The sequence below is a fragment of the Ranitomeya variabilis genome, chromosome 8, assembly GCF_051348905.1.
Source record: "Ranitomeya variabilis isolate aRanVar5 chromosome 8, aRanVar5.hap1, whole genome shotgun sequence".
Taxonomy (NCBI): Eukaryota; Metazoa; Chordata; class Amphibia; order Anura; family Dendrobatidae; genus Ranitomeya; species Ranitomeya variabilis.
The window spans coordinates 5,783,979-5,804,295 of NC_135239.1; the positions used below are offsets into that span (position 1 = coordinate 5,783,979).

The window sequence follows — 20,317 nt, forward strand, 5'->3', positions numbered from 1 at the left end:
TATATACAGAGGTATATAGCGGTACACAGAGGTGTATAGCGGTATACAGAGATGTACACAGAGGTGTATAGCGGTATACAGAGGTATATAGCGGTACACAGAGGTGTATAGCGGTATACAGAGGTGTATACAGAGGTATATAGCGGTATACAGAGGTATATAGCGGTATACAGAGGTGTATAGATTATAGAGAGGTATATAGCGGTACACAGAGGTGTATAGCGGTATACAGAGGTGTATACAGAGGTGTATAGCGGTATACAGAGGTGTATAGCGGTATACAGAGGTGTACACAGAGGTGTATAGCGGTATACAGAGGTGTACTGGTGTGTATGCTGCACAGGACTCCTCCGTGTGACTCCCTATGAGAAGGATCTTCACTCTAGAACAGACCTGCTTCGTTTCCCGGACCGTTATGCGGCTGCTCACTCTCCGTGCACGGACACTAGTGCAGGACGTCACTCCCGCTCCGTCCGGTGGTTTCGGGCTCCGCTCTCGGTCGGTGTCATTTCCCGCTTGTCCGCCAGGTGGCGCGGCGCCATCACTCTCCATCACTATGCGACAAGCGGCTTCAGTGTGACGTCATCAGGCCGCGTCGCCATCTCGCTGTATTTCCGGTAGAAGGGTCCGCACCGGGCCGAGCTCCCGCAGTCACGGTTCTGTCCGCGCCCCTGTACGTGCTCTGTACCGCTGACGCCGGAGTGTTCTTCGCTTTCGTTCAGTGTTACCATGGCGACTGGGGCCGATGTCCGGGATATTCTTGAGCTGGGCGGCGTGGAACCGGAGAGCACCGGGATCATCAGCAAGAAGGACATCATCAATGCGGACAAGGTGAGTCCTGGCGGAGCCTTAACGGACAACACAACCACCGCGGCCACCTCCGGGAGCCCCCCCCACAGTGCGCGGCCACCTCTGAGAGCCCCCCCCACAGTGCACGGCCACCTCCGGGAGCCCCCCCCCCCCACAGTGCGCGGCCACCTCTGAGCGCCCCCCCCCACAGTGCACGGCCACCTCCGGGAGCCCCCCCCCCCCACAGTGCGCGGCCACCTCTGAGCGCCCCCCCCCACAGTGCACGGCCACCTCCGGGAGCCCCCCCCCCCCACAGTGCACGGCCACCTCTGAGCGCCCCCCCCACAGTGCACGGCCACCTCCGGGAGCCCCCCCCCCCACAGTGCGCGGCCACCTCTGAGCGCCCCCCCCACAGTGCACGGCCACCTCCGGGAGCCCCCCCCCCCCACAGTGCACGGCCACCTCCGGGAGCCCCCCCCCCCCACAGTGCACGGCCACCTCTGAGCGCCCCCCCCACAGTGCACGGCCACCTCCGGGAGCCCCCCCCCCACAGTGCGCGGCCACCTCTGAGCGCCCCCCCACAGTGCACGGCCACCTCTGAGCGCCCCCCCCACAGTGCACGGCCACCTCCGGGAGCCCCCCCCCCCCCACAGTGCACGGCCACCTCTGAGCGCCCCCCCCACAGTGCACGGCCACCTCCGGGAGCCCCCCCCCCCCCACAGTGCGCGGCCACCTCTGAGCGCCCCCCCCACAGTGCACGGCCACCTCCGGGAGCCCCCCCCCCCCACAGTGCACGGCCACCTCTGAGCGCCCCCCCCACAGTGCACGGCCACCTCCGAGAGCGACCCCCCCACAGTGCACGGCCACCTCCGGGAGCCCCCCCCCCCCCACAGTGCACGGCCACCTCTGAGCGCCCCCCCCACAGTGCACGGCCACCTCCGAGAGCGACCCCCCCACAGTGCACGGCCACCTCCGGGAGCCCCCCCCCACAGTGCACGGCCACCTCCGGGAGCCCCCCCCCCACAGTGCGCGGCCACCTCTGAGAGCCCCCCCCCACAGTGCACGGCCACCTCCGAGAGCGACCCCCCCACAGTGCGCGGCCACCTCCGGGAGCCCCCCCCCCCCCACAGTGCACGGCCACCTCTGAGCGCCCCCCCACAGTGCACGGCCACCTCTGAGAGCCCCCCCACAGTGCACGGCCACCTCCGGGAGCCCCCCTCCTCTGCATTGTTGAGGATGGTCTTCGATGTGAATTACTACGGAGAAGTCTGTATTGTGTCGACCATTGTGCGACCTGCGGCTCCTTGTAATGAACCTTCAGGGTGTGTGCACACGTCAGGATTTCTTGCTGAAACTTCCTGGCAAAAACCGGACATTTCTGCCAGAAATCCGCATGTGGTTTATTTGCGGTTTTTAATGCGTTTTTTGAACCTTTTTTTTTTGCGTTTTTTCCCAATGCATAGATTAGCGGGAAAAAGTTGAAAAAAACACAAAATTAATGAACATGCTGCTTTTTTTTTACCGCGATGCGTTTTTTTCGCAGAAAAAAATGTATCGTGTGCACAAAAATTGCAGAATGCATTCTAAATGATAGGTTGCATATGTATGCGTTTTTATTGCGTTTTTAATGCGTTTTTATCGCGAAAAAACGAGAAAAAAACCTGAACGTGTGCACATAGCCTAAAGCCCCTTTCACACAACAGTTTTTTGCCGTCAGTCTCAATCCGTCGAAATTTGAAAAATAACGGATCCTGCAAAAGTTGCCTCCGGATCCGTTTTTTTCTCATAGACTTGTATTGGCACCGGATGGCCTCACGTTTCATCCATTGTATTCCCGGCGGCCGGAGAAAACGGACAAAGTAACGTATTTTGTGTCCGTCGCCCTCCGTCGTTTGCTATAATGGAAGCCTATGGCGCCGGATCCGTCAAATGACACATTCCGTTTTTTTAAACTAAGCCTGTGTTTTCCATTCTGAGGTTTCTCTCAGCGAAAAAACAGATCCATCACATCGGTTTTTCACAATTTCCGACGGATCCTTTTGTCGAAATTCGCCGGATTGAGCCTTGCGGCAAAAAAAGACTGATGTGTGAATGGGGCCTAATAATTTGTTTTCCTTACAGAAAAAGTCCAAAAAATCTTCTGAGACCCTGACATTCAAGAGGCCGGAAGGAATGCACCGCGAAGTGTACGCCCTCCTGTACTCCGACAAAAAGTAAGTGCCGGATCAGTAATGTATGTACACAGTGACTGCACAGCAGAATAGTGAGTGCAGCTCTGGGGTATAATACAGGATGTAACTCAGGATCAGTAATGTAATGTATGTACACAGTGACTGCACCAGCAGAATAGTGAGTGCAGCTCTGGGGTATAATACAGGAGGTAACTCAGGATCAGTAATGTAATGTATGTACATAGTGACTGCACCAGCAGAATAGTGAGTGCAGCTCTGGGGTATAATACAGGAGGTAACTCAGGATCAGTAATGTATGTACACAGTGACTGCACCAGCAGAATAGTGAGTGCAGCTCTGGGGTATAATACAGGATGTAACTCAGGATCAGTAATGTAATGTATGTACACAGTGACTGCACCAGCAGAATAGTGAGTGCAGCTCTGGAGTATAATACAGGATCAGTAATGTAATGTATGTACACAGTGACTGCACCAGCAGAATAGTGAGTGCAGCCCTGGGGTATAATACAGGAGGTAACTCAGGATCAGTAATGTAATGTATGTACACAGTGACTGCACCAGCAGAATAGTGAGTGCAGCCCTGGGGTATAATACAGGAGGTAACTCAGGATCAGTAATGTATGTACACAGTGACTGCACAGCAGAATAGTGAGTGCAGCTCTGGAGTATAATACAGGATGTAACTCAGGACCAGTAATGTATGTACACAGTGACTGCACCAGCAGAATAGTGAGTACAGCTCTGGAGTATAATACAGGATGTAACTCAGGATCAGTAATGTAATGTATGTACACAGTGACTGCACCAGCAGAATAGTGAGTACAGCTCTGGAGTATAATACAGGATGTAACTCAGGATCAGTAATGTAATGTATGTACACAGTGACTGCACCAGCAGAATAGTGAGTGCAGCTCTGGAGTATAATACAGGATGTAACTCAGGATCAGTAATGTATGTACACAGTGACTGCACCAGCAGAATAGTGAGTGCAGCTCTGGAGTATAATACAGGATGTAACTCAGGATCAGTAATGTAATGTATGTACACAGTGACTGCACCAGCAGAATAGTGAGTACAGCTCTGGGGTATAATACAGGATGTAACTCAGGATCAGTAATGTAATGTATGTACACAGTGACTGCACCAGCAGAATAGTGAGTGCAGCTCTGGAGTATAATACAGGATGTAACTCAGGATCAGTAATGTAATGTATGTACACAGTGACTGCACCAGCAGAATAGTGAGTGCAGCTCTGGAGTATAATACAGGATGTAACTCAGGATCAGTAATGTATGTACACAGTGACTGCACCAGCAGAATAGTGAGTGCAGCTCTGGAGTATAATACAGGATGTAACTCAGGATCAGTAATGTAATGTATGTACACAGTGACTGCACCAGCAGAATAGTGAGTACAGCTCTGGGGTATAATACAGGATGTAACTCAGGATCAGTAATGTAATGTATGTACACAGTGACTGCACCAGCAGAATAGTGAGTGCAGCTCTGGGGTATAATACAGGATGTAACTCAGGATCAGTAATGTAATGTATGTACACAGTGACTGCACCAGCAAAATAGTGAGTGCAGCTCTGGGGTATAATACAGGATGTAACTCAGGATCAGTAATGTAATGTATGTACACAGTGACTGCACCAGCAGAATAGTGAGTACAGCTCTGGGGTATAATACAGGATGTAACTCAGGATCAGTAATGTAATGTATGTACACAGTGACTGCACCAGCAGAATAGTGAGTGCAGCTCTGGAGTATAATACAGGATGTAACTCAGGATCAGTAATGTAATGTATGTACACAGTGACTGCACCAGCAGAATAGTGAGTGCAGCTCTGGGGTATAATACAGGATGTAACTCAGGATCAGTAATGTAATGTATGTACACAGTGACTGCACCAGCAGAATAGTGAGCGCAGCTCTGGGGTATAATACAGGAGGTAACTCAGGATCAGTAATGTAATGTATGTACACAGTGACTGCACCAGCAGAATAGTGAGCGCAGCTCTGGGGTATAATGCAGGATGTAACTCAGGATCAGTAATGTAATGTATGTACACAGTGACTGCACCAGCAGAATAGTGAGTGCAGCTCTGGGGTATAATACAGGATGTAACTCAGGATCAGTAATGTAATGTATGTACACAGTGACTGCACCAGCAGAATAGTGAGCGCAGCTCTGGGGTATAATACAGGATGTAACTCAGGATCAGTAATGTAATGTATGTACACAGTGACTGCACCAGCAGAATAGTGAGTGCAGCTCTGGGGTATAATACAGGATGTAACTCAGGATCAGTAATGTAATGTGTGTACACAGTGACTGCACCAGCAGAATAGTGAGTGCAGCTCTGGGGTATAATACAGGATGTAACTCAGGATCAGTAATGTAATGTATGTACACAGTGACTGCACCAGCAGAATAGTGAGTGCAGCTCTGGAGTATAATACAGGAGGTAACTCAGGATCAGTAATGTAATGTATGTACACAGTGACTGCACCAGCAGAATAGTGAGTGCAGCTCTGGAGTATAATACAGGAGGTAACTCAGGATCAGTAATGTAATGTATGTACACAGTGACTGCACCAGCAGAATAGTGAGCGCAGCTCTGGGGTATAATACAGGATGTAACTCAGGATCAGTAATGTAATGTATGTACACAGTGACTGCACCAGCAGAATAGTGAGCGCAGCTCTGGGGTATAATACAGGAGGTAACTCAGGATCAGTAATGTAATGTATGTACACAGTGACTGCACCAGCAGAATAGTGAGCGCAGCTCTGGGGTATAATGCAGGATGTAACTCAGGATCAGTAATGTAATGTATGTACACAGTGACTGCACCAGCAGAATAGTGAGTGCAGCTCTGGGGTATAATACAGGATGTAACTCAGGATCAGTAATGTAATGTATGTACACAGTGACTGCACCAGCAGAATAGTGAGCGCAGCTCTGGGGTATAATACAGGATGTAACTCAGGATCAGTAATGTAATGTATGTACACAGTGACTGCACCAGCAGAATAGTGAGTGCAGCTCTGGGGTATAATACAGGATGTAACTCAGGATCAGTAATGTAATGTATGTACACAGTGACTGCACCAGCAGAATAGTGAGTGCAGCTCTGGAGTATAATACAGGATGTAACTCAGGATCAGTAATGTATGTACACAGTGACTGCACCAGCAGAATAGTGAGTGCAGCTCTGGAGTATAATACAGGATGTAACTCGGGATCAGTAATGTAATGTATGTACATAGTGACTGCACCAGCAGAATAGTGAGTGCAGCTCTGGGGTATAATACAGGATGTAACTCAGGATCAGTAATGTAATGTATGTACACAGTGACTGCACCAGCAGAATAGTGAGTGCAGCTCTGGGGTATAATACAGGATGTAACTCAGGATCAGTAATGTATGTACACAGTGACTGCACCAGCAGAATAGTGAGTGCGGCTCTGGGGTATAATACAGGAGGTAACTCAGGATCAGTAATGTAATGTATGTACACAGTGACTGCACCAGCAGAATAGTGAGTGCAGCTCTGGAATATAATACAGGATGTAACTCAGGATCAGTAATGTAATGTATGTACACAGTGACTGCACCAGCAGAATAGTGAGTGCAGCTCTGGAGTATAATACAGGAGGTAACTCAGGATCAGTAATGTAATGTATGTACACAGTGACTGCACCAGCAGAATAGTGAGTGCAGCTCTGGAGTATAATACAGGATGTAACTCAGGATCAGTAATGTATGTACACAGTGACTGCACCAGCAGAATAGTGAGTGCGGCTCTGGGGTATAATACAGGAGGTAACTCAGGATCAGTAATGTAATGTATGTACACAGTGACTGCACCAGCAGAATAGTGAGTGCAGCTCTGGGGTATAATACAGGATGTAACTCAGGATCAGTAATGTATGTACACAGTGACTGCACCAGCAGAATAGTGAGTGCGGCTCTGGGGTATAATACAGGAGGTAACTCAGGATCAGTAATGTAATGTATGTACACAGTGACTGCACCAGCAGAATAGTGAGTGCAGCTCTGGGGTATAATACAGGAGGTAACTCAGGATCAGTAATGTAATGTATGTACACAGTGACTGCACCAGCAGAATAGTGAGTGCAGCTCTGGGGTATAATACAGGATGTAACTCAGGATCAGTAATGTATGTACACAGTGACTGCACCAGCAGAATAGTGAGTGCAGCTCTGGAGTATAATACAGGATGTAACTCAGGATCAGTAATGTAATGTATGTACACAGTGACTGCACCAGCAGAATAGTGAGTGCAGCTCTGGGGTATAATACAGGATGTAACTCAGGATCAGTAATGTATGTACACAGTGACTGCACCAGCAGAATAGTGAGTGCGGCTCTGGGGTATAATACAGGAGGTAACTCAGGATCAGTAATGTAATGTATGTACACAGTGACTGCACCAGCAGAATAGTGAGTGCAGCTCTGGGGTATAATACAGGAGGTAACTCAGGATCAGTAATGTAATGTATGTACACAGTGACTGCACCAGCAGAATAGTGAGTGCAGCTCTGGAGTATAATACAGGAGGTAACTCAGGATCAGTAATGTAATGTATGTACACAGTGACTGCACCAGCAGAATAGTGAGTGCAGCTCTGGAGTATAATACAGGATGTAACTCAGGATCAGTAATATAATGTATGTACACAGTGACTGCACCAGCAGAATAGTGAGTGCAGCTCTGGGGTATAATACAGGATGTAACTCAGGATCAGTAATGTAATGTATGTACACAGTGACTGCACCAGCAGAATAGTGAGTGCAGCTCTGGGGTATAATACATGATGTAACTCAGGATCAGTAATGTAATGTATGTACACAGTGACTGCACCAGCAGAATAGTGAGTGCAGCTCTGGAGTATAATACAGGATGTAACTCAGGATCAGTAATATAATGTATGTACACAGTGACTGCACCAGCAGAATAGTGAGTGCAGCTCTGGGGTATAATACAGGATGTAACTCAGGATCAGTAATGTAATGTATGTACACAGTGACTGCACCAGCAGAATAGTGAGTGCAGCTCTGGGGTATAATACAGGATGTAACTCAGGATCAGTAATGTAATGTATGTACACAGTGACTGCACCAGCAGAATAGTGAGTGCAGCTCTGGGGTATAATACAGGATGTAACTCAGAATCAGTAATGTAATGTATGTACACAGTGACTGCACCAGCAGAATAGTGAGTGCAGCTCTGGGGTATAATACAGGATGTAACTCAGGATCAGTAATGTAATGTATGTACACAGTGACTGCACCAGCAGAATAGTGAGTGCAGCTCTGGAGTATAATACAGGAGGTAACTCAGGATCAGTAATGTAATGTATGTACACAGTGACTGCACCAGCAGAATAGTGAGTGCAGCTCTGGGGTATAATACAGGATGTAACTCAGGATCAGTAATGTAATGTATGTACACAGTGACTGCACCAGCAGAATAGTGAGTGCAGCTCTGGGGTATAATACAGGATGTAACTCAGGATCAGTAATGTAATGTATGCACACAGTGACTGCACCAGCAGAATAGTGAGTGCAGCTCTGGAGTATATTATACAGGATGTAACTCAGGATCAGTAATATAATGTATGTACACAGTGACTGCACCAGCAGAATAGTGAGTGGAGCTCTGGGGTATAATACAGGATGTAACTCAGGATCAGTAATGTAATGTATGTACACAGTGACTGCACCAGCAGAATAGTGAGTGCAGCTCTGGGGTATAATACAGGATGTAACTCAGGATCAGTAATGTAATGTATGTACACAGTGACTGCACCAGCAGAATAGTGAGTGCAGCTCTGGAGTATAATACAGGATGTAACTCAGGATCAGTAATGTAATGTATGTACACAGTGACTGCACCAGCAGAATAGTGAGTGCAGCTCTGGAGTATAATACAGGAGGTAACTCAGGATCAGTAATGTAATGTATGTACACAGTGACTGCACCAGCAGAATAGTGAGTGCAGCTCTGGGGTATAATACAGGATGTAACTCAGGATCAGTAATGTAATGTATGTACACAGTGACTGCACCAGCAGAATAGTGAGTGCAGCTCTGGGGTATAATACAGGATGTAACTCAGGATCAGTAATGTAATGTATGCACACAGTGACTGCACCAGCAGAATAGTGAGTGCAGCTCTGGAGTATATTATACAGGATGTAACTCAGGATCAGTAATATAATGTATGTACACAGTGACTGCACCAGCAGAATAGTGAGTGGAGCTCTGGGGTATAATACAGGATGTAACTCAGGATCAGTAATGTAATGTATGTACACAGTGACTGCACCAGCAGAATAGTGAGTGCAGCTCTGGGGTATAATACAGGATGTAACTCAGGATCAGCAATGTAATGTATGTACACAGTGACTGCACCAGCAGAATAGTGAGTGCAGCTCTGGAGTATAATACAGGATGTAACTCAGGATCAGTAATGTAATGTATGTACACAGTGACTGCACCAGCAGAATAGTGAGTGCAGCTCTGGAGTATAATACAGGAGATAACTCAGGATCAGTAATGTAATGTATGTACACAGTGACTGCACCAGCAGAATAGTGAGTGCAGCTCTGGAGTATAATACAGGATGTAACTCAGGATCAGTAGTGTAATGTATGTACACAGTGACTGCACCAGCAGAATAGTGAGTGCAGCTCTGGGGTATAATACAAGATGTAACTCAGGATCAGTTATGTATGTACACAGTGACTGCTGTTGTGATTTTGCTTTTTGCTCCCTCTAGTGGTCATTAGTGATTTGACTCTGGAGCTTCTGTCTTTTCCTATATCCTCACCTGGGCCGTTAGTTCAGGGGTGTTGCTATATAAGCTCCCTGGACCTTCAGTTCAAGGCCTGGCATCGTTGAAATCAGAGCTAATCTGTTGTGCTCTTGTCCTATGATCCTGGTTCCTGTATTTCAAGCTAAGTCTGCTTCCTTGCTTTTTGCTTTTGTTTTGTTTGGTATTTTTGTCCAGCTTGTTCCAATCTGTATCCTGACCTTTGCTGGAAGCTCTAGGGGGCTGGTGTTCTCCCCCCGGACCGTTAGACGGTTCGGGGGTTCTTGAATCTCCAGTGTGGATTAAAAAACAGAAGCTCCAGAGTCAAATCACTAATGACCACTAGAGGGAGCAAAAAGCAAAATCACAACAGACTGCACCAGCAGAATAGTGAGCGCAGCTCTGGGGTATAATACAGGATGTAACTCAGGATCAGTAATGTAATGTATGTACACAGTGAAGGCACCAGCAGAATAGTGAGTGCAGCTCTGGGGTATAATACAGGATGTAACTCAGGATCAGTAATGTAATGTATGTACACAGTGACTGCACCAGCAGAATAGTGAGTGCAGCTCTGGGGTATAATACAGGATATAACTCAGGGTCAGTAATGTAATGTATGTACACAGTGAAGGCACCAGCAGAATAGTGAGTGCAGCTCTGGGGTATAATACAGGATGTAACTCAGGATCAGTAATGTAATGTATGTACACAGTGATTGCACCAGCAGAATAGTGAGTGCAGCTCTGGGGTATAATACAGGATGTAACTCAGGATCAGTAATGTAATGTATGTACAATGTGACTGCACCAGCAGAATAGTGAGTGCAGCTCTGGGGTATAATACAGGAGGTAACTCAGGATCAGTAATGTATGTACACAGTGACTGCACCAGCAGAATAGTGAGTGCAGCTCTGGCGTATAATACAGGATGTAACTCAGGATCAGTAATGTATGTACACAGTGACTGCACCAGCAGAATAGTGAGTGCAGCTCTGGGAGTATAATACAGGATGTAACTCAGGATCAGTAATGTAATGTATGTACACAGTGACTGCACCAGCAGAATAGTGAGTGCAGCTCTGGAGTATAATACAGGATGTAACTCAGGATCAGTAATGTATGTACACAGTGACTGCACCTGGAGCGCTCCCCACCATCAGTAAGGGGAGAGTCTGTGCAGGACTTGTGTTTCCTGAAAGTTTGGCTATCTTGTGCTTTTGCACAGGAGAACATTGCAGCACAGAGTCTTTGGGACTCAATGGTACAGATCTTCAGATGCCGCAGGTCGTGTCTTTTCCTGCCCGCTGTGCTCTGTGATCATGGTGCTGAGTTGTGCCAGCTGGGAGGTGGGGTTATACTTACGCGTCAGTTGTTCCCTCTCTGTGGCTGCGTCCCATGTCGTTCCCTTGATCTCACTCTTACCTTTGTCTGCAGGGATGCTCCTCCATTACTTCCCAGTGACACCACACATGGGTACCGCACCGTCAAGGCTAAGCTTGGCTGCAAGAAAGTGCGACCATGGAAGTGGATGCCGTTTACCAATCCAGCCAGGAAAGACGGAGCGATATTCTACCATTGGAGACGGGCATCGGAGGAGGGGAAGGACTACCCTTTTGCCAGGTTCAATAAGGTTTGTGCAGCCCGGTATCCTCCTCGTGTATCGGCAGGATGAGTCAGCTTGGGGAATGTGTGTTTGGATGGAACGTGTCATATAATGCTCTGTCCACCATTGGGTATCACCCCCATATCCTCATTACCAGGAGTCATGGAGATGGAGTATGGACCCCCTGAGATATCTGAGCATCTGATGGGGGTGACACAACTGAGAATGATGAGGGTGACACTGAGTGTCAGCATAACGATGGCCGAGACACTGAGCGTCGTCCGAATGATGGGGGTGCACTGAACGTCGGCAGAGCGGTTATGGGGGGACGCTGAACGTCTGTGTCACGATAATGTATAAAATAGTGTATAAATCTCACTTAGTTTTCCCGTGTTATCACACATGCTGTGGGCTAGTCCGACCCCCCTTCTCTTCGCTTCTGCTGCTGTGTGTGTGTGAATCCTAAACCTCTCATTCCGTCCCACCAAAAGAATGTTTATGGCCCCTGTAGCTGCGGTAGACATTTCTCCCATCTAGTACCTGCTGAAACTGGTCTAGTCGCTCTCAAGACATGGTTCTTTGTTCTATTATAGTGAGATATTGGGCCACCGATTTGGGCTAGAAAAATGAGTACATATTGCGAATTGCCATCTGTAGACCTGTCAACCACTGTAAGCGCTAGCAGCTAAACACAACGAGTACAAAGTGCGGATTTCTCCTGAACCGTGTGGAATAGCTAGCCTGAGTCTAGACTCTGTGAATAGCTAATTTCAATATAAGATGAATGATGTGTGTGCTGTGACTCTGCTAGATTCTTGAGCCAAATTATGAGGATTATATGTATTGCTGGTAAAATCTGTAACTTTGAGGAGAGGGGGAGGGTGCAGGTAAACCAGCCCCTTTAGTGATGTCACAGGCCTGCAGGTATAAGGCACGGCACTCAACCCAACCTTCAGTCTTGCCTGAGGAGCTGATACAGCAGGTCCCTCTGATGAACTGGGACATTTGGCTCCGCCCACCGGCCTGGTTAGCTGAAATGATCTTAAAACATGTGAATGTTACTTTCTGTTTTAATCCCTGTTTTTTTATAATTGCTGTACATTCTTTAAATGCTCATATTGTAAACTCTTGATATACCTTTTATAAACACTGCCTAATGTTTTTATGGAGTAAAAGTTCTAATATTTACTAGCTCCGTTCCCTTGCTCTAAAACGTACCCTAAGTCTTCTGAAGTTAATTACGCTACTATTTTGAGTTGGCTCGAACCCCTCTGTGGAGGAATCTGAGCTGGTGGCAGCAAAGGGTGTTCTGGGCTAGGCAGGTGAGCTGGCCGCGACGGAATGGGGTTTTAAAAGCTATTGTCTGGCTGCGACCTGAGCATTTATAATTCCCTCTCTGCAGTGTGCCTGCTAGCCAGTCCACAGTGAAGCGACCTGTCCGGCGACTAATTATCCCAGGTGTAGTTCCCTGACTGACCTGAGGGTAAGGGGGGCGCCGGAGAGCTGCAAGTTCCTAAGCGGACCTGGAAAGTGGGATATACATAAATCCCTGCAGTTCGTGATATTGTAGCAGCAGTGGGATAACTAAAATAAGCCCCTGCGGTAAATTGATAGGTCAATAGCCTTGTTTGTGTTTTCATCACATTGTAGTAGTGGTGGGATAACTAAGATAAGCCCCCTGCACATGTGATAGCCGTGTGCTGGCCAAAGGTCACCCCGATTCGTGATATATTGGTGGCAGTACGGTGGGATTCGTGACAGTGACCGGGTCATACATGTACATATACACATACTGGCCGGTGACCGGGTCATGCATGTACATATACACATACTGGCCGGTGATCGGATCATGCATGTACATACAGTTAGGTCCATATATATTTGGACAGAGACAACATTTTTCTAATTTTGGTTATAGACATTACCACAATGAATTTTGAACAAAACAATTCAGATGCAGTTGAAGTTCAGACTTTCAGCTTTCATTTGAGGGTATCCACATTAAAATTGGATGAAGGGTTTAGGAGTTTCAGCTCCTTAACATGTGCCACCCTGTTTTTAAAGGGACCAAAAGTAATTGGACAATTGACTCCAAGGCTATTTCATGGACAGGTGTGGGCAATCCCTTCGTTATGTCATTCTTAATTAAGCAGATAAAAGGCCTGGAGGTGATTTGAGGTGTGGTGCTGCATTTGGAAGGTTTTGCTGTGAAGTAAACATGCGGTAAAGGAGCTCTCCATGCAGGTGATACAAGCCATCCTTAAGCTGCGAAAACAGAAAAAACCCATCCGAGAAATTGCTACAATATTAGGAGTGGCAAAATCTACAGTTTGGTACATCCTGAGAAAGAAAGAAAGCACTGGTGAACTCATCAATGCAAAAAGACCTGGGCGCCCACGGAAGACAACAGTGGTGGATGATCGCAGAATAATCTCCATGGTGAAGAGAAACCCCCTCACAACAGCCAACCAAGTGACCACCACTCTCCAGGAGGTCGGCGTATCAATATCCAAATCTACCATAAAGAGAAGACTGCATGAGAGTAACTACAGAGGGTTCACTGCACGGTGCAGCCACTCATAAGCATCAAGAATAAAAAGGCTAAAAACATCTAAAAAAGCCGGCACAGTTCTGGAAGAACATTCTGTGGACAGATGAAACCAAGATCAACATCTACCAGAATGATGGAAAGAGAAAAGTATGGCGAAGGCGTGGTACAGCTCATGATCCAAAGCATACCACATCATCTGTAACCACGGCGGAGGCAGTGTGATGGCTTGGGCATGCATGGCTGCCAGTGGCACTGGGTCACTAGTGTTTATGGGTGATGTGACACAGGAATGAATTCTGAGGTATTCAGAGCCGCCATACTGTGTGCTCAGATCCAGCCAAATGCAGCCAAACTGATTGGTCGTCGTTTCATCCTACAGATGGACAATGACCCAAAACATAAAGCCAAAGCAACCCAGGAGTCTATTAAAGCAAAGAAGTGGAATATTCTGGAATGACCAAGTCAGTCATCTGATCTCAACCCAACTGAGCAGCATTTCACTTGTTAAAGACTAAACTTCAGACAGAAAGGCCACAAACAAACAGCAACTGAAAACCACCGCAGTGAAGGCCGAGCATCAAAAAGGAGGAAACACAGCGTCTGGTGATGGCCATGAGCTCAAGACTTCAGGCCGTCATTGCCAACAAAGGGTTTTCAACCAAGTACTAGAAATGAACATTTTATTTAAAATTATTGAATCTGTCCAATTACTTTTGGTCCCTTTAAAAACAGGGTGGCACATGTTAAGGAGCTGAAACTCCTAAACCCTTCATCCAATTTTAATGTGGATCCCCTCAAATGAAAGCTGAAAGTCTGAACTTCAACTGCATCTGAATTGTTTTGTTTAAAATTCATCGTGGTAATGTCTATAATCAAAATTGGAAAAATGTTGTCTCTGTCCAAATATATATGGACCTAACTGTATACATATACACATACTGTCCGGTGATCGGGTCATACATGTACATATACACATACTGGCCGGTGATCGGATCATGCATGTACATATACATATACACATACTGGCTGGTGACCGGGTCATACATGTACATATACACATACTGGCCGGTGACCGGGTCATACATGTACATATACACATACTGGCCGGTGACCGGGTCATACATGTACATATACACATACTGGCCGGTGACCGGGTCATACATGTACATATACAGATACTGGCCGGTGACCGGGTCATACATGTACATGTACACATACTGGCTGGTGACCGGGTCATACATGTACATATACACATACTGGCTGGTGACCGGGTCATACATGTACATATACACATACTGGCCGGTGACCGGGTCATACATGTACATATACACATACTGGCCGGTGACCGGGTCATACATGTACATATACACATACTGGCCGGTGACCGGGTCATACATGTACATATACAGATACTGGCCGGTGACCGGGTCATACATGTACATGTACACATACTGGCTGGTGACCGGATCATACATGTACATATACAGATGGTGACCGGGTCATACATGTACATATACACATACTGGCCGGTGACTGGGTCATACATGTACATATACAGATACTGTCCGGTGACCGGGTCATGCATGTACATATACACATACTGGCCGGTGACCGGGTCATACATGTACATATACACATACTGGCCGGTGACCGGGTCATACATGTACATATACATATACTGGCCGGTGATCGGGTCATACATGTACATATACACATACTGGCCGGTGACCGGATCATACATGTACATATACACATACTGGCTGGTGACTGGATCATACATGTACATATACACATACTGGCCGGTGACCGGGTCATACATGTACATATACACATACTGGCCGGTGATCGGGTCATACATGTACATGTACTGGCCGGTGACCGGGTCATTTACCTGGTGTACAGAAGCCCCCACAAGAACACAAACCATCCCTGGATCTTACCCAGTACTGGGGTCCCTGGATTGGGCACAACCCCCGACGTTCGTTTCGCTGCTATCTTGCTTGCTTTCTCCCCTTGAGTACTGGGTAAGATCCAGGGATGGTTTGTGTTCTTGTGGGGGCTTCTGTACGCCAGGTGGTATTTTACCTCCGTTGCTCCTTAGGACACTCCCTATATTTACCCTCACTTAGGACTATTTTCTGGCCAGACCTTTATTGTTTTTAACCGCACGGGCGGCATTCATAACTAATGGGACATAGAGGCGGGTCTTGTACTTTGGTCCTTCCTAGGGGTATTGGGGATCATGGATCTTCTATTTAGGCACTATTACATGCCAACAAGTTCACAGAGCGATAATTACGATAACATGTACATATACACATGTTGGCCGGTGACCGGGTCATACATGTACATATACTCTTACTGGCTGGTGACCGAGTCGTGCAGCCTTGTCTCAATGCCCATCTTCTTTATGAGTGTTGTGGTGAAATATGTATGTATCTATATGTGTGTAGAGACACATGTCTAGGGTTATATGTGTAACTAGCAGTAGTTGAACATCTGTCCTGAAACTGCTGGCCTCACAAAGGTCACAGCATACTTATCTTGAGAAGGCAGACTACTGTCTCCACTCTCGCCAGGGGGTCGTGCTGGGAACCAAGAAAAAGGGAAACATTTGACACCCCTAGCTCTTTGATGAGAGATGTCAATTACAACTTGACACCATGTATCTGTGAGAACTTTAAGGGTACCGTCTCACAGTGGCACTTTGGTCGCTACGACGGCACGATCCGTGACGCTCCAGCGTCGCTCCAATATCGCTCCAGCGTCGTAGACAGCAGTCACACTTCGCAATGCACGACGCTGGAGCGATAATTTCTTGACGTATTTGCGATGTAGAAGCCGTTGGTTACTGTGCGCACATCGTATACAACCTTTGTTTGCGATCATGCCGCCACAGCGGGACACTTGACGACGAAAGAAAGTTTCAAACGATCTGCTACGACGTACGATTCTCAGCGGGGTCCCTGATCGCAGTAGCGTGTCAGACACAGCGATATCGTATGGATATCGCTGGAACGTCACGGATCGTGCCGTCGTAGCGACCAAAGTGCCACTGTGAGACAGTACCCTTACACAGGGAATCTCAGAGCAAATAATATATTCATTGAGGGAGCTGCCGTGGTCCAATAAAAAAACAAGCAATTATGATATTAACCTGAGGGGCTGGTCTAGAAATCTGACCTCCAGAGTAAATCTATAAATTAGGCCTGTATACATAGAATCGTGTTCACATGTGGGGGCAGCCTGGGAAGCTGATGTGTTCCACCTACTCCATATTCACCCCTCTCAGAGAGCAGAAAGCAGACTACAAAGTTAAACGTTTCTGTAAGTTTTCTCCTGTTTATTTTGTACTGTTTTGCATACCTGTATGTCTTTTTATTATCATATTTTTATACCTTTTTCTTACTGTAAGCACTGAACCTTTTTGTATTAAAGCATAAAACTTTCACGAGTTGAACCTTGAATGTTCTAAAAGAATCCATAGCCTAAGGTGTGTGATCCGTATGAGTGGTAGACAGTATTAGTCATTTCCGGGACTCATCGCCCGTGTATTCGGTGAGTGGTGGCAGCGTGTATGAGCGGGTGTGTGGCCTGGGTCGGTGTGTGATTTATGCTCCCATTACAGCATAGGACAGAGGTTGAAGGCTGGACTGAGAGAGGGTGCAACCTGAAGTCACGGGTATGTGACAAAGAGAGGGATCCGTGACAAGCGCTTTCTACCTCTTGTGTCCCCCTTTGTTTCCTCATAGATTGTAAGCTCTTGTGGTCGGGCCCCTCGCTCCTCCTGTAACTGGTGAATTGTGTGTTACCCTGTAATGTCTGATATTGTCTGTACTTCTCCCCACTTACTGTACAGCGCTGTGGAATATGTTGGTGCTTTAGAAATACAATTGTTATTAATCCCTGGCATCTCTCCCATGGTGGGTGCAGGCGCGGTGGTGCAGGGAGGGCAGACATTACACGCCCGCTGGTTATTGGATCATATGGAGTACACGGTCCTCCTGCTGTTACACGGATGAGGGGCCGCTGTTCTGTGCCAGCAATGTTAGACCCCACTAACCGCCTTCTCTTGGGACGAAGCATCTTGTTTGTGCAGATTTTCCAGATCAGCGTCTGACTCCGTCCCAGCTGCCGCCTCTGAATATGTATGTGCAGCGCGCAGGGGCCCTTACTAGTCTGCTCATGGTTTGTGTGTAGGTGGTGGGACCTGTTCTGCTGCGTTCTTGCCTTACTCCTGCAGCAGTCGAGTCTGGGCTCCTGCAATGTGAACAGAGACCTAATACTGTGATCCTCTCCTATAGGCGGTGCAGATCCCCACATACTCCGAGCAGGAATATCAGATGTATCTGCATGACGACGGCTGGACTAAGACGGAGACCGACCACTTGTTTGACCTTTGCCGGCGTTTTGACCTACGCTTCATTGTCATTCACGATCGCTACGACCACCAGCAATTTAAGGTAAGAGCTGCAGATGGTGGGCAGCGGGGGTCCCGTCATCAATGAACCCCCTATGGCCTCCCAGTGTAACTCCACAATGGACGATCCGGGCGTTGTATCTTACCGTAGTCCATTTCCAGCACGTGTAAAGGCCGAGCCATCGCGCCTCGACTTCTGTGTCCTCGTGCAGAGTAGCAGCTAATGGCCAGTAGTAAAACACCGTTCTTGGGTGTCACTGGGCCCAAAGCAGACCTGACACTCACTAAAGTCTGCATAGCTGGGCTAATTGTCCTCCTTAAAGGGGTTGTCCCTCTCTGTGTGTCTGGAGCGCAGCTCTCCCCTGTCTGCCAGCTTCCTGCGAGCGCTCCTGATTGATTGAACAATGGCCTTGATGTTCCTTCACCCTGACCCGTGTGTTCTCCCATGATACGAGCAGACGCAGCTTTCCGCCTTCAGCATCGGAGTCTCTGGCCAGGAACATGTGCTCAAGCGATATGGCCACCAGCGAGCTTGTCAGTGGTCTTCCTTCTCTATGACACCAGCCACTACTGGTAGCATTCAGAAGTGGCTAGTAACCTAGGTAATGAGCAATAAACCAAGTACAAATCCTTTCATCTTTAAAGAGAACCTGCCATCAGGATTTTATACCCCTAACTGATAGCAGGTATATAAAGGCACTTTATTGCTCTCCTCCTCCCTGCCTAGTCCCCTCCACTGCTGTCTCCTCTCTCTAGGTCACTGCACCCACAGCTCTCCTCCTCCTCCCTGCCTAGTCCCCTCCACTGCTGCCGCCTCTCTCTAGGTCACTGCACTCACAGCTCTCCTCCTCCTCCCTGCCTAGTCCCCTCCACTGCTGCCGCCTCTCTCTAGGTCACTGCACTCACAGCTCTCCTCCTCCTCCCTGCCTAGTCCCCTCCACTGCTGTCTCCTGTCTCTAGGTCACTGCACTCACAGCTCTCCTCCTCCCTGCCTAGTCCCCTCCACTGCTGCCGCCTCTCTCTAGGTCACTGCACTCACAGCTCTCCTCCTCCCTGCCTAGTCCCTGCGAGTGCCATGACCTAGAGACAGGAGGCAGCAGTGGAGGGGACTAAGCAGGGTACCTGTGAGTGCAGTGAACTAGAGACAGGAGACAGCAGTGAAGGGGACTAAGCAGGGTACCTGTGAGTGCAGTGATCTGGAGACAGCAGTGGAGGGGACTAAGCAGGGAGGAGGAGAGCTGCGAGTTCAGTGACCTAGAGACAGGAGGCAGCAGTGGAGGGGACTAAGCAGGGTACCTGTGAGTGCAGTGAGGTAGAGACAGGAGGCAGCAGTGGAGGGGACTAAGCAGGGTACCTGTGAGTGCAGCATCCGCCCCCTGCACCTGCCAAGCATTATCATACAATTTCAGGTATGGATTTCTCTGTAACAGCAAAATATGTTTCCACCAGAAAGTTGAGGGTTCACCCAGCAATGAAGCTCCTGGATATAGCTGCCATCAGTTTGGAGTGTAAGATCCTGATCATAATACAAATATAATTACTCTGAAAATGCCTACAAAATAAAAATACCCCCCCCCCCCCACTTTCTTCCCCATCAAGTGCTGCTGTGCTGCAAGTCCTGACCCAAATATCCTATATCTTCACCAGGCACAAACATGCATGCATCTGCTTTAGGGAAACATCATCTTCATTTACTTTTTCTTTTTGCAAACTGTGAACCTCAAAATTCTCCCAACAACTAAAATTCTGTGTAGAAAATATATAAAAACATACATCGGCATCGTTGTGGAAAAACGGTGCAAAAATGTCAGTCACCCAACAAAAGAAAATATTACAGCCACATACTGCAAAAGACTAAATGGAGGTCTGGATGGCGAGCAGCAGCGGGACCTGAACCCAGCAGCTGTGGCGAG

General features: G+C 47.8%; 1 protein-coding gene across 1 annotated transcript in view; it reads left to right on the forward strand.

Moving 5' to 3' along the window:
* Positions 1 to 339: 339 nt before the first annotated feature.
* DMAP1 (DNA methyltransferase 1 associated protein 1) overlaps positions 340 to 20,317 on the forward strand; it is a 93,474-nt gene continuing 73,496 nt past the window's right edge. The window contains exons 1-4 of the mRNA XM_077276152.1: positions 340 to 831; positions 2,911 to 3,002; positions 11,265 to 11,460; positions 18,289 to 18,447. Of these exons, the coding sequence (XP_077132267.1) occupies positions 730 to 831; positions 2,911 to 3,002; positions 11,265 to 11,460; positions 18,289 to 18,447 (549 nt within the window). The 5' untranslated portion in view covers positions 340 to 729. The remainder of the gene's footprint in view (positions 832 to 2,910; positions 3,003 to 11,264; positions 11,461 to 18,288; positions 18,448 to 20,317) is intronic.